This window comes from Culicoides brevitarsis, chromosome 1 (assembly GCF_036172545.1).
Source record: "Culicoides brevitarsis isolate CSIRO-B50_1 chromosome 1, AGI_CSIRO_Cbre_v1, whole genome shotgun sequence".
Classification (NCBI taxonomy): domain Eukaryota; kingdom Metazoa; phylum Arthropoda; class Insecta; order Diptera; family Ceratopogonidae; genus Culicoides; species Culicoides brevitarsis.
This window is the reverse complement of record NC_087085.1, coordinates 7,719,169-7,746,099: the sequence shown is the minus strand read 5'-3', so window position 1 is coordinate 7,746,099 and position 26,931 is coordinate 7,719,169. Positions and strand designations below refer to the sequence as shown.

Here is a 26,931-nt window from a genome sequence, read left to right as displayed (position 1 = left end):
CATACATTTTATTTGTAAGTACATAGATAAATATATATTAAGAATGAGAGGAAAAGAGTATGCAAGTGCTATTTCTAGCATAAAATTTGAATTATTTATGTGCGTGAACAATTTGAATGTGAATGCGATGTGAAAGTTAACTTTTTCTCTCTAATAATATCAAGAACATTTTTTTTTTGTTAACAAGATTCTATCCTATATGTGTTAATTATTTTATTGTATATTTATGAAAAAACACGAAAGTCTTTTAATTTTTGACTTTTTTTAACAAGTTTATTTTATTTTTTTGCAAGTTTCCTTGTCACGCTAGAAGATTTATTTTTTCGCATCGATACTCTTTCAAAGCTGTAAATCAAAGCAAATCAATATTGATTGTTGAGAAATACAATTTTGCAGACTGTTCTTACCAACAAAACTGGATGAATGAATTTTTTTTAATGGAAATGATTTTTTTTATTTTTTATGAATGATTCACACTGACAATTTATATGCATTGAAAAATTATTTAAAAAAAATAAATAAAATTTAAAATAAAATAAATTAATTTAATTAATTTAATTTTATAAATTTATTTAATTTAATTTAATTTAAATTAATATTAATTAAATTTAATATTTTTTTTAATTAAAATTAAAAATTAATTAATTGATATTAATTTATTTAAAATTAATTTTAATTAATTAATATTAACGTTTAATTAATTTTTAATTATTTTTTTTTGAAGAAAATAAAGAAAAATAAAAAAAAATAAATTAAAGGTTGATATTAATTAATTTAAAATTAATTAAAATTTAATTTAATTAATTAATTAACGTTTAATTAATTTTTAATTATTTTTTTGAAGAAAATAAAGAAAAATAAAGAAAAAATAAATTTAAATAAAGAAAATAAAAAATATATATTTTTGATGAAACTAAAATTTTATTTTATCTCAATAATAATTAATTATTTAATAATATTTTTTTAAGTTTAATAATAATTAATTATATTTTTAACTTAAAATGAAAATTAAAATTAATTATAAATAACAAAAAAATTATTTTTTTTTTTGCACATTCAAAAGTAGTCTTTTATGGTTGACTTTGTGTCATCATAAAAGTTATGATTCTGTATGATGATTTTAGTTACATAACTTAAGTTTACTTAATTTATCGTTTTTATCACATTTCTTTATACAAAATAGTAAATTGTTGTATTTTTTCCTCAGTAGAATGATCGGAGTTTGCAAATAAAACAAGTGAAAATTAAGCGATAGAGGCACAGATATTTTCTAACGTTTCAATTATCTCAAGAATAATTTCACTACTTAAATAATAAAACTTAAAAATGTAAGTATTTGTAATTTGCTTTTCATTTTCTGCTTTTTCTCTTAAAAATAATGCGCTAAAATGTAACAAAAGGAAATAATAACTAAATAATTATTAAATATTGTCAATGTTGATGATTGAATTCCTATTTGATGAAATTGATGAAGTTCTTCGGTAAGTTTTACAGAACAAAAAAAAATGTCTTTAATAAGAACAGTCCGGGTGTGTCATGTGTGTCACTTTAGTCCTGATGCAATCTTCCAGCGTGTGCGGATCGTCATACAAAGTCCAATTCGGGGCGACTTTTATACATACGACGTTCCATCGTACGTTCGAACAATTTTTTCAGCTCCGACACGATAAACACCGACGACGTCAAACTAACCAAAAAGACCAAATCCATGCCCGAAAGTGCCTCCGTTTGAAAAACTTGCTGCAATGGCGGAAAATAAATGACGAGCAATTGTCCAACGAGCGAAAATCCAACGGCAGCGAGAAACATGCGATTCGTAAAGAGTCCAATGGTGAAGACGCTTTTCGTTTGCGAGCGACAACTCAAAGCGTTCCACATGTCGAAAAGTACGAAGCAAGTGAATGTCATGGTTGTATCGCGTGCAGTACGTCCCTCAGATCCATCTGCCATTTCGCGTTGGAACACCCAAAGTGTGCCCAGGATGATAATTCCAGCGGAAAGTAGCACGTTGATGACTAAAGATTTTGAAATCATTGCTTTTTTGACGTTTCGCGGACGTTGTTTGAGCACATCTTGATCGACGGGCTCGACGCCTAACGATTGTGCGGGCGGACCATCCATGATAATGTTAATCCAGAGGATCTGCATGGCGTTTAAAGGATTCGGGATGCCCATTAGAGTTGCTAATGTGATGAGAGAGAGGGCAGCAATTGAAGTACTTAGTTGAAATCTCACGAAATTTCGGATGTTGTAGAAGATTCCTTTGCCTTCTTCGATGGCGGCACTGAAAAAAAATTAAAAAAAATAATTAATAAAATTATTTGGTTAAAAAATGTTAGTCAATAGAATAATTTTGAAAAAAATAAAAAAAAATATACAAATAATTTTTAATAATTTAAATAATTATTAACTTAAAATTAAAAAAAAATAATAATTAAATTATTTTTTTATAAATAAAATTATTGATTTTTTTATTATTTTATTAAATTATCAAATAAATTATAAATTTTAAATAAATTAAAAATAATTTTAATATATATATTTTTTTGATATTTGATTTGATTTAACTTATTGGTTTAAATTCGATAATAAAAAATAATTTTAAATAAAAATTTGAAATGAAATGAAATTTTTAAATTAAAATTATTTAGGCCGCTCCAAATTTTTTTCTATGTTTTTGTCAAAAGCCGAAAATCCAATGGGGCAAAATAAAAAAAAGTTAAAAATTTCATCAAAATTGACCATTTTTTGGTTCTTTTCCTTACTTTTTCAAGGAATTTTCAAAAATTTTTTAAAATATTTTCAATTTTTATTTTTTTTTGTGCTGAAAATTGTATTTCAACTTCTTCTTTAATTTTTTTTTTTTTTCAAAAAATTACTTTTCAAAATTTTTTGACAGATATTTTTATGAAATTTTTTTGTTAAAATTTTTAACTTGAAATATTTACATTCAGATCAATTTTAAATCATCAAATCTCAATGTAGATACCGTAAAAACATCTAAAATATTTATGAAAGACCAAAATTTGTTAAAATTTTGTCATTTTGTATGAAAAAATATTTCAAAACTTTTTTTTTTATTTTAAAAAAAAATAAAAAACATTAGTGGCCTAAACAATAAATAAATAAATAAAAATAATTCGAACCATACTTTGAAAAAAAAAAAAAAAAAATAAAATAAAATAGTATTGATAATAAATTAAAATAATTCAATTGATAATTTTTCAAATTTTTAAATTAAGTTAAAAAAATTTAATTTTTTTTTTACTAAAAATAGATTATTAAAAATTATTTTTTGTTAAAAATTAAATAAAATAAAATAAAAATAAGAAAAACTTACATAATTGTATGAAAATCATCATCGACGAGAATCATATCGGCAGCTTCTTTGCACACATCTGTGCCATTTTTGCCCATTGCAATTCCAATATCTGCTCTTTTCAGTGCAACGCCATCATTCACTCCATCTCCCGTCATACCAACGATATTCCCATTATTTTGCAAGGCTTTCACAATCGACAGTTTGTGCTTTGGCGTCACTCTATAAAAAACGCTCACATTATTAATGACTTTTTCCAACTGCATCTCATTCATTTGGTCAATTTCGTGTCCCGACAACGTCTTCATGTGAATCGTATCGAGTCCAATCAAATTCGCAACTGCCATTGCTGTTTCTTGTGCATCGCCCGTCACCATTTTAACCCGCACGCCACTCGCTTGCAACATTTCGATGGATTCTCGTACCAAGGGACGCGGAGGATCTGTGATGCCAATGACACCCAAGAAAATCAAGTCTTGGAAGGATTTCCCCTTGGCCAAAGCAAGTACTCGCAATCCTTTTTTGCCGATTTCGTATGACTCACTCAGAAATTCAGCCTCATTTTGTTTCGTTAACGTCGCTAATTGCCCGCCATATTGATATTTTGTACATTGAGGCAGCAAAATCTCGATGGCGCCTTTGACGAAGAGCATTTCTTCCTTGTTGTTGTTGTATTTCGGCACAACTTTGACTGCCATCATCTTTTGTTCCGACGTAAATGGATATTCTTGAAGTCTCACGTAGCTTTCTGCTGCTGCATACATTCCATTTTTCATCGCGAGTGCTAATAACGCTCCCTCCGTTGGTTGTCCCAGCAAAACTTCGTTAATAATCGATGCGTTATTGCAAACAGCGCCTGCTTCAATTAAACTGTTGATACTTTGCTTCGCCAAATCCATGCTATTGCAAGGTCTGATGACAATTTCGCCGTTGTCATTGTATCCAGCGCCCGTAACGTCAGCCATGTACCCATCTGACGTGATAAGAACTGTCGCCGTCATCTCGTTCTTCGTAATTGTGCCTGTTTTGTCGGAACAAATGACGTTAACGCATCCCAACGTTTCGACAGTTGGCAGTTTTTTGACGATTGCTTTGCGTTTCGCCATCCGCATGACGCCCAAAGCCAAAGTAACTGTTACGACAATCGGCAAACCTTCGGGAATGGCAGCTACAGCTAAACTTACGCTAATTGTGAACATTTCGACAATCGCTTTGCCTTGCAACCAACCCAGCAGCATAATGACACCGATAATAATGAACGAATAGAAACTCAGCTGCGCTCCCAAAATGTCCATGGATTTTTGCAAAGGCGTTTTTGGGGCTTCTTCCGCTTGCATCATCTTGAAAACTTCGCCAAATTCACTTTTTTCGCCGGTACTCACAACAATTCCCTTGAAAAAAATTAAATTTTTAATAAAATTCTTCGAAAAAAATTAAAAACTCACTTTTCCATTGCCGCATCTCACAAGTGTTCCCATAAAGGCGATATTTTTCATTGACGAATGATTCTTGTGATGCCCAACTTGGTTTAATACTATCTCGGTGCTTTTGCGCGATGGCTCCGTTTCGCCCGTGAAACTCGATTCGTCGATTGAGAGATCGATCGCTTCGTAAAGTCGCACATCGGCAGGCACACGATCGCCAACGTTCAAGTAAACGATGTCGCCAGGCACCAAATTTCTGGCGAGGAATGTTTCGACGCGCCCTTCTCTCAAACTAAAAGGAAAATTTTTTGAGATTTTGAAAAAAATATTAATTTTTTAAAATTTACCAATGACATTCTGGCGGAACGAGCTTTTTAAGTTCTTCCAAACTTTTTTCAGATCTATATTCTTGTATAAAGGCAACCGTTACCACAATTATTATCGCTATCGTTATGCTGATCGCATCGTCAAACTGTTTCATACACACACTAACTAATGCAGATCCTGAAAAAAATAAATTAAAGAAATTAGAAAAATTAATTTTTGCAGAAGAAAATTAAAATAAATTAATTATTTATTAATTTAAATAAATTTATTTATTTTTTTTTATTTAATTATTGATTATTTTAATTAAATAATTTTTTTTAATTTTTTAAAAAATGATTCATAATTATTTTTAAATTATTCAAAATAATTAAAATTTAATTATTTATTATTATTTTGAGTTTATTTTGCGAAAAAATATTTTTTTTTATTTAATTTAAAAATTTAATAATTTTTTTTTTTATTAAAAAATGATTGAAAAAATTATGCCTACAATAAAAAAAAATTAATAAAAAATTAATTTTAATAATATATTGAATTAAGCTTCAAATTAAATTTTAATTTTTTTTTTGTCATGAATTAAAAAGAAAAAAAATAAAAAAAATTAAATTCTTTTTATATAAAAAATTGGAGAGTTTAAACAAAATCATTAATAAATATTTTAATAATATTTGAAATTAATTTAATTAATTAATTTTACTTTAATGAAATGTTACAAATTGAAATTTGCTAATTTTAAATATTATTCAGAACATTTTAAATGAAAATTTTTTTTTTGTTAATTAAAATTATAAATTTTGAAAATGTTTTCAATTACTTTTTGGAAAAATTATTTTTTATTATTAGAAATCGATTTTTTTTTAATTTCTTGAAACATAAAAAAAAATATTTTTTATGAAATTTTTAACTTTTTAAAATAACTCAAAGAGAAAAAAGTTTAAAAAATTAAAATCTAATCAAAAACTCACCTAACAACAGCAAAATCAGAGGATTCTTAAATTGTTCTATGTACTTTTTCCATGGCGGATCTTCCTCAACTGCCGGCAACTCATTGTACCCAATGATCTTCGTTCGACTGTTCGCTTCCTGCCATTTCAAGCCGACGCGTGGATCGACCTGAAATCGCCCAGCAACCTCTGCCACAGAATAATGCGACGACTCGGCAGTCGTTAACAGCATCTCCTTCTCAAATATCGTCGATGCGTAAGAGGCTGTATTATCAGCTTGCTAAAAATAAAGAAAAAAAAAATAAAAAAAATTTAATTCGTTCATGTTTTTCGAGAAAACACACATTTTTGATGTTTTAATGGGGACAAAAAACGAGCACAAGAAACGTTTTTACCACACAAATGTACCAAGAAAACCACGAAGAAATGGTTTTTGTGTTTGTTTTAGCAAGAAGACGCAATTCATTTTGACATTTTGTGTGCCGACGACGAAACGAGATCCGAACCAGGACCACATTCTGACACGTTTTTCGAGCAATTAAACGCAGAATAAACACGACACTGTCTAACATGTCGAAAATTTGGCACTCTGTCAAGTAGGTGAGTTCGAACTCGATGTGACACGATTGTCTTTGGTGCAACTTGCATCAAAATAAAAGGAATAAATAACATCTTTTTTCATGCAAGATATTGGATTTTGTTGAAATTTAATGTTTAAATGACAATCAAACACGCAAAATTGTCTTTTTTTCATCGTTTTTCTCTCGCATTATCTAAAATCTGTATCGGAGAGTCGTAATTTTACATGCAATAAAATCATTTTCACGCAAATGTAATTAGATGGCAACAACCTTGACGAGTGTCGTTCAATGATGTGATGAAAAAAACTTTTTTTTACCTTGTTCGCAATGTCAATTTCTACAATTTCAGAGGTTGATGGTTTTTCTAATTGAATTTCTTGCTCTCGAGAGATTTTCTCGTCAGACGATTTCTTCAAACGCAGACTAAAGAAACGGAAAAAGCTCTTTTTCTGCGTTGGTTCGTCCTTTAAAGAGCAAGTTTCGAGATTATTTTTCTCATTTTTGCTTGATTTTTCGATTTCTTTGGATTTTTTCGCTTCTTCGGCCATTTTTTCGATTGATAATTTTAATAATTTATCGACACTCAGCACACTTTCATCCAGCGACTCATCAATTTTTGTCATAATAAATCTGACAAACACTTTCAATAGCACTCGGAATATTTTATTTTTTAATTTTTCTTCTTCATTGAACGACGACGAAAAATGTACTGACGAGATTCAGCACAATTCTGCAACATTTATGACTAAAACCGGAGATGTGTTTGTCTTGATAATGATCATTTTTGCAGTTTGTTTTTCTGATTTACAGATAAAAAAAAAAGAGTGAAACCTACGGTGACGTCATATTAGTGCCATTGTGTGCAGTTGTCTGTGATGAAGAGAAGAATTTTTATTTTTTTGTTTTTATCAGGTAGACAGACGTTCGTAGTAAATATTTTCTTGGAACAGGTGTTTGCTGGAATTAACTTGATTTAGTCTGAACAAACATAACACAAAAATTTAACGACCCCTCTTTTTATTTTCAAAAAAAAAATAATAAAAAATGATAAAAAGTTGGAAATTAATGATAAATTGCTCTTTTTAAGGCAGATACAAAGCATAGAATTGTTGCATAAATTTTTCCAAAAATCCCAGATTGGATTAACTTTTTCTTTTTATATAAAATTAAGAAAAAATCATTTTTTTTTCAAATTATAATTAAATAAATAATTTAATTAATTAATTAAATTTAAAATAATAAATAATTTCAATAATGTCAAATAATTTTTAAAAAATATTGAAAATATTTAATTAAATTATTTAATTTATTAATTAATTTTTTAATTAAAAATTATTTTCGAACGATTTTATATTTTAAAATTATTTTATTAATCATCAAATATCAAAACTATAAAAAAATTTTGTTATTTTTTAAAATATAAAATTTTTTGAGAAATTTTTGAAAACAAAAATCTCATTTTTATATTTTTTTAATATTTATTTTTCGTTATTTTATAAATTTATTTAACTAAAAATATTTTTAAAAAATATTCATAATTTAAAAAAAAAATATTGAGAAATAATTTTCTTTTTTAAAAAAAAAAAATTATTATTTATTTATTAAATATTAGTTAAGAATAATTTTTTTTTATTTTTTTTTTAAATTAATTAATTTTTTTTTTTTTTAAAAATAATTTTTTTAAATTAAAATTTTAAAATTAAATTTAAATAATTTTTAAATAATTAAATTTAAAAGTTAAATTTTTTCATTGAAAATTCTTAAATTATAAAAAAAGATTTTTAAGTAAAATTAAATAAATTTAATAAATTAAATAAAATAAATAAAAACTGATTTTTGAATATAAAATTATTATAAAAATATTAAAATAATTATTTTATTTTTTTTTTTTTTAACTTGAAACATTTATTTTAATTGCTTCAACCTAAAAAAAAATAAAATAAAGGAAAAATTTTTAATGCATTTGACATGCAAGAAAATCATCATCAAAAGACGAGTTCATAACTTTTCATTTATCTTCATTCAACGTAATCCTCTTAGTCATTAAAATTTTATGTCGGTGGTTTTTAATTGGTCTTCAGGCAACCAAGGCAACTGTCAAGCTCAAATCGCATCATTTTTTATAATCATTATCATTTAACATTGCATGCTGTGCCAATCTCCTGTCGATGTCGGTTAGTTGCATTTTCTGCCAATTTCACAAACTTTTCTTTTTCATTTATTTGCTCCAGTTGATTTGAATCAATTTGGATTACTTCGTTTATGAACCTTTGAAATTTAATTTATTTGTTTGTTTTAACAAAAAACGAGGAGGAAGTCGGAAAAGAATTGTTCAAAAAGTTTTCGTTTGATAAGAGGATTGACATTTTATACACGTCGTCGTCGTAGACAAAAGTAATCTTCTTATAAATTGTTTTTAACTCGTGTTTGTCAAATCAACCGCAACATTTTGCCTTAAAACGTTAAAGGAACAATTGTCATTTAAATTATTTTCCCCCGAAGCAATAATTAAGTCAAAATTTTCCGAAAATCTCTTCTGCCAGACAAATTAGTTTCGAAAGTTCATTCACGTCAATAACGATAATGCTCAATAATCGATGATTGGAACAGAATCTTAAACTTTTTTTTTTGTATTTTGAAAAGTTTCATCCACTCACGACAAGCTCAAGTTTGCAAAATAATAATAATAAATGGAAAATAGTAAACTTTTCTCGTACAAATCATGACTTGAATATCGTTCGTGATGAATTGGCAGCATTAAAAGGTGTAAAAATCCATGCTCAGCTGCACATGACAGAATCGATGCAAAAATATCTTTTCAATGTTACGAACGACTAAAATTATAAACAAGACAAAGTTGGGTAAATAAACTTTAAAATATTTTTTCGATTTTTTTTTCTGTGCATTTTCTTTTGTTTATTGAATTTTATTTCATGAAGTTTAGCAAAAAAAAATTTTTTTTAAATAAAAAGTCAAGAAGAAAAAATTGTATGAAAAAAAATTCATAAGAAAAATTTAAAAGCCTTTAAAAAGCCATAAAAATAAAGAAAAGTAATGAAAATAAGCGGAAAGATAAGGTGAACATATTTTTTGTTGTTGTGTAAATTATTATGTCAGATTTTATTATTTTATTCATTATCATAAAAAAAACCGCCAGCATGAAACTTTCATATGATGACAACTTGAAGGAAAAAAATTTTGTTGGACAAGTAAAACTTTTTTTTATAAAAAAAAAATAATTGTCTACCAGAAAATAGTTTAAAAAATTTTTTAACGAAAAAAAAGTAAACAAGCTTTTTTTGTACAGAAGGATGTCATTTGTTAATTTGCTTTCAGCTTTTTTTATGTTCTGTTTTTGTTCTCATTACCTACAATTTCAGTGAACCCGAATAATTTGCAAGAAACGTGCTTCTTTTTCATGTGTGCTGTAGATGGAAATGATGTGATAACGTTTGTTTTTTGCAATTTTTTTTTCTCGTCGGGTAATGACAAAAAACAGAAACACGCAGTTTATAGAAAATTACCCTCTTTTCATATAATAATAATTTTGTGTGTTGGAGACGCGAAATTACGACGTCATAAAAATTTAGTATAGGAAATGCCACAGTAACTTTTTTTGATGTGAAAAAATTTTCATCTTATTATTTTTTTTTGCTTTGTAATAAATATATAAGAAATATTTATCAATATGAAAAAATAAAAATGTCAAAACCTGAAAAGGATACTAAGGTCGTAAGATATGCACGGAAATTATAATTTAATTTAAAAAGGACCGAATTTTATTGTCAAAGAGACATCAATCACATTTTTTTAGTAAGCCCTCAATATTTGTAATTTAATATACATTAATAAGGCTGTTTCAGGTTGAATTTTATATTTTTTTGGTCAAAATTTTATTTTGTAGAAATTTTTACAAAAAATATTTTTTAATAAAAAATAATTTATTCAAAAATTAATTAGATTAATAATTTAAAAAAATAATTTTAATTCAATTTATTAATATTTTAATTAAAATTTATAAAATAATAAAAAGATTTTTAAATTAAAAAAAAATATTATTTAATATTAATTTCTTATTAAATATTTAAAAAATTAAGAAAAATATCGTAAAGTAGGAAATAAACAATAATCATAAAGATAATAAATAAATTATAAAAAAAATAAAATAAATTAATATTAATTAAAATTATTAAATTAAAAAAATAAAATTAAATCTAAATAAAAATTTAAAAAAATATAAATAAAAAATAAATAAATAATATTTTTTTTATAAATAACAATTAAAAATCTAAATTAATTTTTAATTATTTTTTTGTATTATTTCTTAAAAAATTATATTAATTTTTTTTTTTTTGAAAATTTACAAAACGTTTTTTTTTCTACTAAATTTAAATTTAAAATTAAAAATATATTCAAAAAATATTTTTTTTTGCCAAAATTCTTAATAAATTTTGATATTTTGATTAAAATTTGAGCTTTTTAATTTTTTTTTCAAATTTAATCATTAATTTTTTTATCTAAATATTCTTTTTATTAAAAATTTTTAATTTTTCATTAATTTTTTATAATTAATTTTTTTTTTAATTCAAAAATGGAGCATCAAAAAATTTTTTTTGATTTTATTTGAAATTTTCTTATAATAAAAATAAGGAATCAATTTTTGGAACAAATTTTGTGTGACAAAACCCTTAAATTACTCTCCGTTTTCCAAATCAATCAAACAAACCACACCCACAAATCGCGTGAAAAGTAGTGAAATTAATGGTAATATGTGATTTCAGTTTTATCGGTGCCCATTTAATAATTATAATTAACGTTAGATGTCGATTGAAACACGAAACTAACGCTCAAATGCCGTATCACGTTCAACTAATTTATCGGGACACAAAATCTTGAATCATATTTGTGTTACGTGTCATTCACACTCTTCGTTTCTGTTTGCTTTGCAACTGAAAATAAAGAGACACATAATGATAAGAAGTTAACGAGACCCTTTTTAGTCTATGTTTGTTTTGTGATTTGACCATTTAAAGATGGCTGCAGGCAAAAACCAACAAAAAGTGGTTAAATCGTAAAAATTAATGTTCTAAAAAAGGAATGCTTCCAGATTTTTTTTCATATTTTTATTCGAAAAATGCTATTTGAACAATTTTTGTGATAAAATTTAGTGCGTTGACAGATTTACGGGAGTAACGAGTATTTATGGAATGTTTAATAACATCGAACTAAATCGGATTATTTACGAATGACAAAAAATTACATTAACTACATACCAAAAATGTCCGTTTAATGTTGGAAAATTAATATTTTTACGCAATTTTCACAATTTTCCCTCAATTTTCATTAAATAATGTCATTAAACCAACATTTATTCACCAAATAATGATAATTTTTGCCAAATCAACAATTTTATGACCTCAAAACTGGAATCAAAACTTATTGAACTTCACAACATGCCCACTTTTTCGATAACATTGTATTATTTTTGCCAAATTAAAGTCTATTTAAAGCCTTTGAACGCAAAAAAGGGTCATTACAATGCAAAAACTAAACAATGGCATCGCAAATTTTTGTTCTTTTTGCCATTTTTGTGTCGTGTCGTCACGTGAACGAAGTTCTTGGTCACGGAATGGTTTTAGATCCCGTCGCTCGTGGCTCTCGTTGGCGTTACAACGACTCAGCGCCCCGTAATTACAACGATGCCGAGCAATATTGCGGCGGAATGGCAATTCAATGGAACCAAAATGACGGAAAATGCGGAATTTGCGGCGATAATTTTGCTGACGAGCCTCCGAGGAAACACGAAATCGGCGGAGAGTTTGGGGAGCCCGTGATTGTTGAAAAATACAAAAAAGGAGCAATTTTGCCGGCAAAAGTTCGTGTTACGGCAAATCACAAGGGAAAATTCTGGTTTGAACTGTGCAACATGGATTTGGCGAAGGAAGAAACGGAAAGTTGTTTTTCGACGAAATTACGGACGACGCAAGGGGAGGAATTTTGGCAGTTGTCTTCGAACGAAAGTCGGGTTTTTGATGTTGATTTGCGCGTTCCAGAGGAAATGACGTGTCAGCATTGTATTTTTCGATGGACATGGATGACAGGTGAATTTTTTGAATTTTTTTTCGAACAAATAAATCATTTTTACATATTTTTTAGGCAACAATTGGGGCGATTGTGGCAATGGAACAAGTAACGTTGGTTGCGGCAATCAGGAAACTTTTCGCACATGTTCAGATATTGCAATTTTTTAGGATTTGCTGACATTTTTTTCTCTGCTACATTTTAAATATCACATGTGAATTGAATCGGAAATCAGAGGAAATGTGAGAAAAATTTACAACGAAAAGAGCGTTCATGTAAATTTAATGCATTTATCCTTGTCTTTTGCTCGTTAATATTGTTTTCTTCTTCAATGTTTGCATCATTTTTCATACACTGCTAAATTTAGATGATTTAAATTTTGAAACGTGAAATTAAAAAATTTAATTTTTGATAAATTTTTAATAGCGCGAAGAGGTTAAAGCGATTTTTTTATTATTATTTAATTTATTTTTTTTTAATTTTATTTCTAAATATTTTTTTTAACTATTTAATTATTTGTTCAAAATAATTTTTTTTATATATTTATTTGATGAATATTTAAATAAATTTTTATTTTTTTTTCTTTAAATTATTTTTTTTATTAACAAAATAATATTATTTGTTTAATTTTTTAAATAATTATTTTAATTATAAATTATTAATTAATTATAAACAATTATTAATTATTTTAACTTTATTAAAAAAATTGTTTATTAGATTATTATTTTTATTAAAAAAAATATATTTTTAATTTTTAATAATTATATTGAATTATTTTTTTAATTCTATTATTTTTCAAAAATTCGATAAATAAAAAAGAATTTAATTAAATTACTAAAAAAATAAAAATATTTTTTATATATTTAATAAAAATAATCAAATACTTTTTTTAAAATTAAATACAAAAATAAAAAAAATTAAAAAAATAGTAAAATTTAAGTAAAAAAAAATAAATTTATTAATTAAAATTAAAATTTTTATTTAAAAATAATATTTTACGAGAAATATTATTTTCAGTCAAAATTTATTTATTTATTTTTTTTTTTTAATAAAACGAATAGAAAAAATTCTAATTTTATGACAAAAATAACAGTGTAACACGTATCATCCATAAAATATTGTAAGTAGATATCATCAATATAATTCAATGATATTATATAGCATAATACATTGTAACAACATGTAATGCTTTCTGTAAATAAATAAATGAATAAAATAAGTTTACATTGCAAAATCAGAAGAACAGAATGTTTCTGTCTTCAAAACAAATAGAATATCAACGTGATCTCATTGAAGTCAGATTATTACAAAAAAGCATCCGAATTTGTGTTGCAATAAACTCTTAAAGAAATTATTTTAAGGATACACAAATGCCATGATAATGCCATAGTTATCACAAAACGACACAAAAAAGATGAAAATAAGTCCTTTATATCAAGGTACGGTCAATGTTTGACAGATAAAAGAACCTATTTTGATGCTTGTTTGTAAATAAATATGTCTTAGACAGTAAAAATAGACAGAAAAAAAGAAGGTTGTGTGAGAAAAAAAGGATTTTCATTCAATTTATGTCTATATCTCCAAGTTGTCAATTTTTTTATTATCATACTTTTTCAGACATGTGTCGTTGCTCGGCGTTAGAAATAAATTTCATCAAGGAAATGAAGAAAAATTCCATTGTAATTTTTTTTTCAATCCAATGAAGTAAATGTGAAGCACAGGATGGAAAAGTTTATTGAAATTGATGTTAGTGTCGTATTAGTTGCTAAGGTGACGCCAATGAGCTTAACGAGCAAAGCCATAATTGAAATAGTACTTTCAATGATTGACCACAACAAGTCTCCCTGTTCCAGAAAACTTTTTTTTTTATTTTTGTTTTATTATTCATCATTTATTGATTTTTCTTGCATTATGAGGCAAATGCAATTATTTAAAGTGTTTCACAAAATTTATTTTTTTTCGAATTCAATAAATAGAAAAAATAATATTTAAAAAAAATCAAAATATTAAATTTAATTATATTAATTTTATCCAAAAATTATTTAAATTAATTAAAAAAAATATATAAAATAAATTTATTAATTTTTTTTATAATTCAGGATAAATAATTTTTAATATTAAAATCAATATAAAAATTGTAAAAAATTAAATTAAAATATTTTTTTTTATTCAAAAATCATATAAATTTTTTAAATTAATTTTTAAAATAAATAAATAAAAATATAAAATATTTAAAAATTTAAATTAATAAATAAAATAAATATATACATAAGTTAATTCAAATTAATTTTTGTTAAAATAAATAAAATGTTTTATTCGCTAAATTCAAGATAAAAATATTAAATAAAAAAATTAAACAATAAATTAAGAAAAAAATTGTAAAATAATAATTTTATAATAAAATGTAATTTTTTTGTGAATAATTTTTAGTTTAAAAAATTAATTTTAATTAATTATTTATTCATTTTTAATTAAAAAAAAATTTTAAAAATTTTGTTTTTTTAGTAAAAAATTATTTTTTATCAAAAAAAAAAAATAAATAAATGAATTAATAAAATATAAAAAATAAACCTTTATTAAAATTTTTAATTTAAAAATAAAAAATATTTATCGTTTAAATAAGTTTTATATAAAAATTTAATATTTTTTTTTTCATTCAAAAAAAAAAATTCAATTTATTTTAAGAAAAAACTTCTCTTAAAATGCAAAAAAAATATGAAAAAATTTATATTTCCCTCAATTTTATGGTTTAAAAAAAAGTAAAAAAAAATTAAAACTGCACCTTTCAATAAAATTTCCCAAAAAATTAATATGCATGATAAAATTCAAAGGAAAACTTTGTTTGCATTTGGATTAACAAACACACACGAGTTAAGAACACTTGCCAGGCGTTTCCTCGCGCCGCGTTGAGGGATTTTTCTACGATACGATGACATATGAGAAAAATTTCATAAATTATTCATTTACTTTGCATATTTTAGCATTTTATACAATTTCGCACAATATGATGATAAAAGTAAGGGTAATTAATTTATGACAACCATTATGCTTTATCATTTTTTTTTTCGTTTTATTTCTCAGTAACTTCTTGTCGGGACGACGACGCCAAAATTTCCATGCATGTCAAATTATGACTAAAGGATTTTTAATGCATAATATTAATAAATTGCTTCCTCGTCGCTTTATCTTCAAGCAACTTGTTGTTTTGGGTTTATCAACGTTGTTGCAGAAATTTCGTTGAAACAGAATCAATAGAATTTTCAATTATGTACCGCCGAAATGTATCTCCGGCAACTCGAAAACAAACATTTTCGTTCACACAGACGTGACTACTTCCGCTTTTGAAACAAAAACCACACACATACTTTGTGTTTGCACTGGACGGATTAACAACCCCCTTTTCATTAAACGAGCTTCATTTATTAAACAAACGCCGCCCGTCGTACAGCAAAAAGCACAACGATGCATGTAATATTTCTCTCTCGACTTAATATTTACATAACATGGCGATGTCTGCTTTAAAATCGTAGTTTGTTGTAAATTTTAAAGAGACTTGCAAGATTTATTTTACCATTTCGCCCGTTTCCTCGGTGATATCCGTCATTTGCACTCGCTTACGATGAACAAACAATCGCAGAAAAAAATTGCAAAAAGTTAATTTTCTTTTAATCCTTCTGTTAATGCCACTTGTACTGCATCGCCAGACAGCCAATTAATTCAAACTATTCCAGAGAGCGAGGAAATTATCTTCTATGTTGCATTAGATGTTTACTTTTGCTCCGTTTCTATGGCAGTTTCTCGAACAAAAATGTTATTGTCTGCCTCGCGTCGTCGGTCTACCGGATAAACCAAATGAATGGTGTGAATTTAGAATCAATACTGAATCGTTTACTGTTAATGCGTCGCGTTTTTCTTCTCCGAGCTGATTTCGTATTCACTCGATGTAAAAATAATACGTCTAATTACACGGATCGATTGCACGCTCATTGCAGCTTTTTTTGTTGTGATGAAATTTAATCAGCTATTTAGTGGTTTTCATTTAATTTTAGATTTCGGTGTCATTTTGATCTTGATGCGATGTGTGAGAATTGTGGTATTATAAATCAGTTTGTAACGTGAATCGCTCGATAATAAACAATGTTATCACATGCGAGAAGGTTCTGTCACGTCAACTAATTTTTTTCGTTTTGATTGTTTGAAAATTGTTAAAAAATTCTATTGTTCATTAAAATTTATAAAAAAATGTATATTCAGGAAAACTTTTTTTTTAATCTAATTTTTTTTTTGTTCGAGATAATAATTATTTTTGTGTTAAAAGTAAAAACTTTATAAAATTAATCCAACACGGAAATTTTTTAATTAAGTATTTAACCTACATTTTATATATTTTTTTTAAATAAAATTAAACGAAACTTGAAAAGTAATAAAAATAAAGAATAATTAAAAAAATTAAATTAAAAATTATGAAATATGAAAATTTATTAAAATCTAAGAAAATATATTTTTAAGAAAATTAAAGTAGATTTAGTCATTTTTATGTGAAAAAATATTTTGCTTATTTATTTTTCATTTTATTATTATTATTTTTTTTTTTTTGTTAAATATAATTTTCTCAAACAAAATTTTTTAATTTTATTTAAATTTCTTAAGAAGTTATTAAAAAAATATTTTTTAAAATTTTTTTCAATGATTATTAAATTTTTTAAATAATTAATTATTAATAAATAATTTTTATTTTTAAATTATCATTTAAAAATTTTATTATCATTTTAAAATTTCTTTAATTATTTAATTTAAATAATATTTTTAAATTCAATTAAATTTTTGACTTTTTTTTAAGTTGAAACAATTTAAAAAAAAGTAATTTTGGCAAAATTGGATAATTTTTTATTATTCAATAAATTTAATTTTAATTATTTAACCTAAAATTTTAAACACTTTAAAATTAAAAAAAAAAAAAATACGGAAGCTTTATTAAATTCTTCTTTTTTTAAAAATATTTTGTTTTATAAATATTATGAAATTGATAAAATTAGAAAATTTTGATTAAAAAAAAAAATTACCTAATATAAAAAAATATTTAAAAAATATTAAAAATTAAAAAAAAAACATTTTCATTAAAAATCCCATATAAAAAAATGAAAATGCAATCTCTTAAAAGGAAACGTATTTCCCATCATGTTCCGGAAAGCAACGAGTAACTTTTGTACAAAATCTAATTACGAAGACTGTTGCTTTTCAAACGAACGAGCAGCTTTTTTGTCACTGTATGATGCATCATAAATCATATTCACATAATAATAGACTTTCATTAAGACCACATAAAACTGAAAGTACATGCGAAATTTTCTAAAAATTAACAAAATTTATGACACGAGAAAAAAAAAGAGTTTTAATTATAAAATTTCTTTAATTTCATTGAGTTTTATGACCATTTCAAATGTGTCTATAACTCAGATTAGGCATCGTATGATGCATGAATGTAACTAAAACTCGTTTATTTTTATTGTTACAACTTTAATATATGCACGTACTAAACATATGAAATGCACGAATTCCCAAAAACTGGAAAGACATTGATACTATTGTAGCCCTTCGGTACATTACCTTCGCATCGTTTAACAAAGGCGTACAAAAGATGTGAATAAAATATCAAAAATCATGTAAAAAAACTGGAAATTTTTAAAAAGATTATTTTGATTTTTTATGGATGTTAGTTCATAATTAACTGTCAAAGAGTTAAGTGTCTCAATTTTTTTAATTAAAAAAAAAATTAAAAAATAAAAAAAAAAAAAAAAATAAAAAAAAAAAAAAAAATAAAAAAAATAAAAAAAAAATTAAAAAAATAATTAAAAAAAAAATTAAATAAAAAAAAAAAAAAAAAAAATAAAAATTTAAAAAAAATAATTAAATTAAATAATTTTAAAAAAATTAAAAAAAATAAAATTAAAAATTAAATAATAAAAATGATAATTTTCACGCGTTGCCTCATCATTTTTAGTAGAATTATCGGATTTTTCGCCTTCCCGTTTGTTTGGTTATGTTATCGGAGACACAAAAAATTGCCCATTATAGAAGAGCCAAACAACAACAACAACAATAATGGTCAGAGCTTATTGTTAATGTCAGCTACGGATCTCGTAACGAGCATAAAAAGTGGAAAAATAAAATGCGTTGACGTGATAAGTGCTTATATCAAGCGTATTGAAGCTGTTAATCCGATCATCAATGCCGTCGTGGACAATCGTTTCAAAGAAGCGCTCGAGGAAGCGGAATGGGTTGATGATCTCGTTGCCAAATCCACGTCTGCCGATGAATTAAAACGAAAATATCCCCTGCTTGGTGTCCCGATTACCATTAAAGAACCCGTTGGCGTCAAAGGCTTATCGCAAACAGCAGGCGATTACCACAGAAAAGGCATAAAAGCTGAAAAAGACGCCGTTGCCGTGAAATATTTGAAGGAAGCTGGAGCGATTATCATGTGTGTGACAAATATCCCGGAATGGTCGTTGGGATGGGAAACGCAAAATCCCGTTTATGGGCGAACTTTGAACCCTTATGACAATCATCGAACAGTTTCGGGATCATCCGGAGGTGAAGCTGCTTTGGTTGGCGCTGCGGGATCTGTCGTTGGAATGGGATCCGATATGGCAGGGTCGATTCGAGTTTGTGCCTCGTTCACGGGAATCTTCGGACATAAACCAACACCGAAAATTGTATCACTTGAAGGATGGTTTCCCGTTGCTAATGACCCGTATTTTGATCATATTCACACTTTTGGACCTTTAGTGAGGTATGCGGAAGATTTGCCTCTCATGATGAAAGTCATCGCTGGACCAAAAATCGTTCATTTGTGTCTCGATGAGCCCGTTGACGTTTCAAAACTGAAAATTTTCTGCGTAAAAAATTTCGGATGGTCTCTGACGTTGCTTCCGGTGAGCTCTTATGTCGCAAAAGCCTTGGATGAAACATCGAATCACCTTGAAACTCCTCGGATGCGAAGTGAAAAATGTGAAAATTAAACATGTTGAAGACGCTTTTGAGATTTGTTCGGCGATGCAATTCTACTTGAAAGGTACTCCCGAATTTTTGCGTGACAAAAATGAAAAACCCAAAAACATTTTATGGGAATGGGCGAAAAGTTTCGTTCATCAAAGCAAACATCGGTACAACGGATTGAGCTTTAATCTCTTATACAAAATCCGACAAGTTCTCTTGCCCGAGAAAAAAGTCCCGTTTTACGAGCAAAAACTCAAAGAAATCGAAGAAGAGCTTTTGGAGCTTCTAGGCGATGCGGGAATCCTCATTCTCCCGACTTTTCCGACAACCGCCTTTCATCATTACATGCTCCCATGCAACATTTCTGGCTTGACATACACGACGCTCTTCAACGTGCTCGGATTTCCCGCAACAAGCGTGCCCGTCAAACTACACAAAGGAATGCCAGTCGGCATACAGGTTGTTGCTGCTCCATTTCAAGACAGATTATGTTTTGCGGTTGCTCAGTAAGTTTATTTTTTTAATGTTTTTTTCTTTGTTTAACATTTTTTTTTCTATAGACAACTTGAAAAGGCTTTCAATGGATGGACGCCTCCATCATAATAAAATATTCACAATAAATGTTGTTTTTTCCACGAAAAATGGCAGTTTTTAGAATAAGAGACAATAATAAATAATCCGCTTATAGTGTAAGTTAAACTTGTTGCAGAATTTTCCGTTGAATACATGTGTGATGGCAGAACCGCACGTTTGTCACCAAAAAAGCAAATTTCTCTATTATGATGCGAGTAATTAATGAAAAACATTCATCTTCCTTCCTTTTCGTCATTTTAATGGAGGCATCGTAACGAAGTGTTTTTTTTTTGTGTTGTTGATACATTAGGATGTTTCAAATTTATTTTAGATTTTTTTTCAAGAAATTTTTATTTACGAAAAAAATAATTCTTCATTAAATTAAATTGAAAATTAAAAAAAAATTAAATTAAAAAAACCAAAATTTTTAATTAATTAATTAATTTTAGTATTTTTTTTATTTTTAAAATTTAAATTAAAAAAAAATAACATAGAAAAATAAATTTAAATATGTATTTAATTAAATTATTTTAAAATTTTTAATTCAAAATAACTTTTGACTGCTTATAAATTTTTAAAATTTATTTTTATTGAAACTAATTTCTTTTTATTAAAATTTTAATTTAATTTTTTTAAATATTTTTTATAAATTTAATAAATTTAATAATTTATTATTTTAATCATTTAATTATATTCATAACTTTATTTTTTTTATAAAATTTTAAAAAAATTGTAGAATAATTTTATTTTTCAAATAATTGTTAACTTATGAGTTAAAATTTCTTCAAACTTTTTATAATTTTTTTTTTGTGATTTTTCACATGAAATATTTTATATTAAAAAAAATTAATGATTTTCACTAAAAATAAATTTTAAAAAAATTATGAGCAGTCAAAAATTAATTTAAATTAAAAATTTTAAAATGATTATTTTAAATATGTATTTAAATTTATTTTTGAATTTTCTATTATAATTTTTTTAATTTAATTTTTAATAATTAAATAAAAAAAATATATAATTGTTAAAATAAAATTGAATTTAATAATTTTTGATTAAATTTAATATTAGTTTAAATTTTATTTTAAAAATTTTAAATTTTGATTTAAAAATTTTTTTTTTAATTTTTAAAATTTTATTTTATTAAATTCAATGAAGAAATATTTTTTCATAAAGAAATAATTTCTTCAACAAAAAAAAAATTAAAATAAACTTGAAACATCCTAACATCCACGCTGAAAGAAACTACATCATTACTCTCTGGAGGAAAATGCATCTGTGTTTGACGTCTATTTATGCTTGGTACCTCCTGATATAGTGATAGTTGTTAGTAGCAAAAGAAAATTTTCAACTGCACGTTCATCGTACTGCATCGATGTGTGTTATGTTGTATTGTTGTTTATTGTTGCAAAATATTAAATTACTGCGCTTGCCTTAAAACACAATATTTATGAAACTTGTTAGGACCTGGCAAATATTTTAGCTAAAAATTAGTAGAAATTTTCCCATTTAATTTCTTTTGATGAAATATTTTCAAGAAATTCCAAATAAATTTCTCAATATTTTAATTTAAAAAAAAAAAACTGACTTCAACACGCATTCATTGCTCGAAAATAGGTTACAATCGATTCAAGAAAAGTCATGTGTAGAAGTGTGCTATCATGCAATTACATTTCGATTTAGAGAGAGAAAAACATTTTTTTATTGATTTTTTTCCGTTACTGTGCTTCATATTTAATGATGTCGACAATTGTCCATCACGATAGTAATAAAAGTTTCACGGTAAGAGTGGGAGCCGAAGGAAAAACAATTGATAAATATTTAAAATAAATGACGTGTGTGTCAAATTTTGATGACATGACGCATGGATTGTGTCAAAAAAAATTATTTTTATAAAAAAAATGGAAAAAATTTAAATGCAGGATATAATTAAATGATCAATTTCTTTCTTTTTTCATATTTTTAGTACTTCACACAACGAGAGAGAGAAAGAACTGTGAATGACTTAAACGACAGGAATTCATAATAATGCATAAGAGGAAATAAAAAGCACCTTTTCTCTTCTCGTTTATTTATGAAGTGCACTTATGTCTTTCTTTCGTGCGCTATTCTTCACAGAAAATAAAAGCTACTTTGGGTATATTTAAAATGCTGCTGCTCCTGAAATAAGGCAAAAGTGTTATGAATGCTAAAACGGATTAAACTCATGTTTTTTTCCATCCATTAAACTAACATGAGGAGATGCTTTTTTATCGAGGAAGAAAAGTCGAGAAAATGGAAAAAGTTTAAAATTCTGTCAACACATTTTTCCAGCAAAGAAAGGAATTTAATTAAGATTTATTCTGTATACCTCTTCCGAGTGTATTTATCGATTTTTCTTCTATCAAGTCATCTTCTTGTCTATTATTTGAACATTTATTTCCGTTCCTCATTGTTTTTAATTTAAAAGTCATGTTTTAACTCTATTGGGATTAATTTGTTGTTTTCCACTTATTATCGTCATCATTCGTAATATTCTTCAATAATATTCCCTTTCCGTTTTGATTTGACGAAATTATTTCTCGTTTTCCTCTTGATTGATTATTTTTTTTTTGCTCAAAACAATTACACCGATTATTATTAATGAATTTTTTTCTATAAAGTTACGATGAACATGAATTTTTTAACAGTATGGTTTCACGCATAGTTGATTTTATTCTGCTTTTTCATTAAATTTTTTTTGTTGAAAAAAAGAAGAGGAAATGTCGGAATAAATTAAAGCATATTTTTCCTTTGGAATATAATTTTTGCCAGACAAGCATGTTGATTAGATCGTGTAATACAGCACTATTTTTTGTTATGCAGAATATTTAACTGTGACTGGTAGGTATTTTACTTTTTTTTTTATTTTTTCTATGTGAGGATAAAAAAACTTAATATAAGCAACAAATTCCTGTCTGCAAAAATTTTTATTTTTTTTTTGTCTCTTTTTTATGTGCTTGTTGATTTTTGCTTCATCTTTCCTGCACTTTGAGACGAAAAGAAGTTAATTTGATCCCTTTGAGAGAGATTTATTTGATATTTTTTTTAGAATTAATTTATTTTCTTTTTCTAAAATTTACTTTAGAAGTTAAAAAAAGACTTTTGATGAAGTGTTATTTTAATTTGAAATTAAAATAAATTTTATAAAAATATTTTTTTTTTAAATTTGATTAAAATTTTAATTTAATTTAATTTTATTTATTTTTTTTTATAATTTTAATATTATTTTCAAATTAAATTAAAATATATAGATAAATAAAATTTATTTTACTTCAATTTTTAAAAATTAATTAAATTTTTAATTTGAATTTATTTTTTTATTTTATTTAAAATTATTAAATTAAATTAATTAAAATTATTTATTTTTATATTTATTAAATTTATTTAAATGTTTTAATATATTTATTATAAATAAATTTTAAAAATTAAATTAAAAATTTTTTTAAAATTTAATTTAATTTTACTATTTTTTATATGTTTTTAATTTTTTTTTAATTTTTTTATTTTATTTTAAATATTTAAAATTATTAAATTTATTTAATTTAAATTTATTAAATAATTTAATTTAAAATATTTTTTTTTATTAAAATTCAAAATTAGTGGAAACGTCTGGTTTTTAATTTAAAAAAATAAAGAACGAAGGTTATGATAAGGTCCTATTAAAATGAAGACTAAATTGAATTGTTTTTGTTAAACAGTTCTTTGGTCGTCTGCCAAAAATGATAAATAACAAAAGGTACCTAACTACACATGAGTGTATGAGCTTTTTTTGCATATGGAGCGGAAAATCATTTTCATGGTAATTCATAAACTTTTTTTGAAAAACTTCTTACGCAATTATTATTTTATAGTGAAATATGAAGCTTAATTATATTTTATACATTCAAGACTTTTTGCTTGATTAACATTTCTTGTTCCTTTTGCAAAAAAAGTTCTTTCATAATTTTGGCGAAGGAAATATTTTATATATATTTTTTTTAATAATCAGACGTGCCTACAAAAATTTCAACTTTATAGAAAAGAATATTAATATTTTACAGCATCTGCGTCCTTTTTCATATTCCCGTGAATGAGAATGCAGTTTTTGCCTTCTGTGTCATCCTCAAAAATTTTCAAAGACAAAGAATTTAATTTTCTCCGAACATTAATAATATCGTAATAATAGTCGGGCTTGCATAATAAATCAAGTCATTGAAGAGGAGTGTTGTAACGGATGTGCATTTATTTTCTTCTTCTTCTTTTGAAAAATACTCGAAATTCCTCCGAAGAAAATAGATATTTATTAGCTGACCATAAATATTTTAAATTATTCAGCATTTTCGAAAGTATTTCTGGAATAATGTTGCTCATGTCGAAGGAAATCTCAAAGGATAACCCTCCCATTTACCACAATGCCTTTAAATATGTTAAGCAGATTATAGTTCTAAGCTTAATGAATTCCATGAATTATTATGTCGTTACTTTTCGTCATCGATTATAAATATATTTAACAAATTTTCCCATGACTCTCATCCGAAATAAGGACAAAACATTATTTGGCACTCACTAAACAGGAAATTTTTTGGCACGGCAACAATTTTTACGGAAATTTTGATTTTAGTTTTTTTTTTACATTACATCACAGTGTTACAAAAGTTTAAAAATTTTTATTAAAATTATAATTTAAAATATTTTATAATAATTTATATTTAATATAAAATTATTAAAAAAAATAAATAAAATATTAAATTTAAAATTTAATAAAATAATTAACTTTAATTAATTAATATATTTTTTTTAAATTAAGAATTTTTAATAAAAATTTAAAATTATTTTACATAAAAAATTCAATAAAAAATTAAAAAAAAATATAAAAAATTATTACTAAATTTAAAAATTTAATTAAATTTAAATTAATTAAGATTTTAATTAAAAAAATAATGAATTCAATAATTTAATTTTTTTATGAAATTAAAATTTTTTAATTAATTTCAATAAATAATTTTATTAAAATTTATTTATAATTATTTTTAATAATTTTTTTTGTTTTTTATTTTATAAATAATTTTATTTAATTTTTCAAAAATTATTTTTTTATCTATTTAAAATTTTAAATTAATTAAAATTTAATTAACACACAAAAAATTGTAAAAAATTTATTTAAAAATATTTTTTTAAATTTATTTATTTATAATTTTTTATTTTAAATAAATGTAAAACGTAATGTAATGCAAGTAAAATTTAGTTTTATTTATAAACAAGTTTATTTTATAAATTTTTATTTTATTTATAAACAATTTTCAACACATTTGCAACACTGTAAAAATAAAAATTCTCATGACGGTGCAAAATGTCTCTAATCATTGTTTCATCATCTAAAAATCGTCGGGACAGCGAGTTATCGATTTGCACGTTATTTCCGATGATAAATCGCGTGTCCTGTTGTGCATAACAATTTTCACAAAAAGTACGATATTTAAAGTAAATTAAATTGTGCGTGATTTTAGGATTAAAACATTTTAGAAGCATGATAAAAAAAAATTGTTCGATGAAATCCAACACGTTTTCAGTCAAAAGCCAGATAAAAGCTTTGTAATGCTAGACCAAAGCCTTTTGCCACGTACATGATGGCATTACATCGCATCGCTCCGAATAAACTGTGGCTTGATTTTTTTTTCGTTCATATCGTGTGTGTTTGTTGTTGCTGTTGCGGTGTACTTTTTTTTATTTTTTTTATAGCTACCACAGAAAATCGATACATTTTATCATTTTCACATGAAAAAAATTTTCGTGTTTAATTTATGACTTGTAAAGTTTGTTGCATATGCAAAGGGAGCACTTGCAATTGGAAATTTTTTTACAATGAAAATTATTTTAAAAATCGTTGAAAAAAAATTTTTTTTAGTTATTGAAAATTTAAAAAAAAAAATTAAAAATTATTTTAATAAAAAAAAAATATTTAAATTTTTATTAAAAAAAAATTATTGAACTGCACTTTTAAAAATTTTATCGATGTCCACTAAAAATATTTACAATTTCACTTTGGAAATCAGGGTCAACAATCTTATCAGTAGCTTGATTGAGTGTACAAACGTGCAAAATAAACAAGAAATTTTTCGCTCGCGAGGCAAATACGTTGTCAAACACGTCACAGACAACAAAAGATGTTGTATTTCATTCATAAAAATTCCCGAAAAAAATTTGAGCCACCGCATCACTTTACGTTGTTCACTTTTTTTTCTTAGAAGACACAAATAAGAGACAGAAGTAGCCTTGCATGCATTGTTAATAGAGGAAGAATGAAAAAAAAAATCGAAAACACTTGTTAATTTTCTACAGAGAAGATTTTTTTGGTCTCACAAAGAAAATAAGTTAATGTATTGGAAATTATTGCCTACCGCATCAAATTGATTATTTGGATCTTGTGATAATTTTTCATATTTCTTGTAATTGTTATTTTTCATTTTCCCGTATAAATGATTAAATTTACGCGCACCAATTTTCAGCTATTTCTCGTGTATCACTTGTCTTTTTTATTGGTCATTGTTACGCGGACACTTATCAACTACAACATTTTCCTCTGAAAATTACAATAAAACTCAAGGAAACTCACCGTTCTTACAGAAAAACAGCGTCAACTCTTTTGACGTTTTCTCCGTGTCTGACGTTTCACTTCGCATGTCATG

General features: G+C 25.1%; 2 protein-coding genes across 3 annotated transcripts; one reads left to right on the top strand and one right to left on the bottom strand.

Moving 5' to 3' along the window:
- Positions 1-1,063: 1,063 nt before the first annotated feature.
- LOC134836715 (calcium-transporting ATPase type 2C member 1) lies at positions 1,064-26,880 on the bottom strand. 2 transcript variants are annotated; one of them, XM_063851905.1, is made up of 6 exons: positions 26,859-26,880; positions 6,036-6,294; positions 5,091-5,247; positions 4,765-5,035; positions 3,341-4,710; positions 1,064-2,284 (listed from the first exon to the last, which is right to left on the bottom strand). In XM_063851905.1, exons 2-6 carry the CDS (start codon positions 6,244-6,246, stop codon positions 1,585-1,587), a joined length of 2,709 nt encoding a protein of 902 aa, XP_063707975.1. In that variant the 5' UTR covers positions 6,247-6,294; positions 26,859-26,880; the 3' UTR covers positions 1,064-1,584. The 2 variants fall into 2 exon arrangements, with proteins under 2 accessions (XP_063707975.1, XP_063707974.1); XM_063851904.1 differs by having other exon boundaries at positions 26,644-26,873.
- On the top strand, positions 12,150-12,846 carry LOC134827969 (uncharacterized). Its single transcript, XM_063840885.1, has 2 exons — positions 12,150-12,696; positions 12,752-12,846. The coding sequence occupies exons 1-2, from the start codon at positions 12,150-12,152 to the stop codon at positions 12,844-12,846; spliced, it is 642 nt and encodes a 213-aa protein (XP_063696955.1).
- Positions 26,881-26,931: the final 51 nt, after the last annotated feature.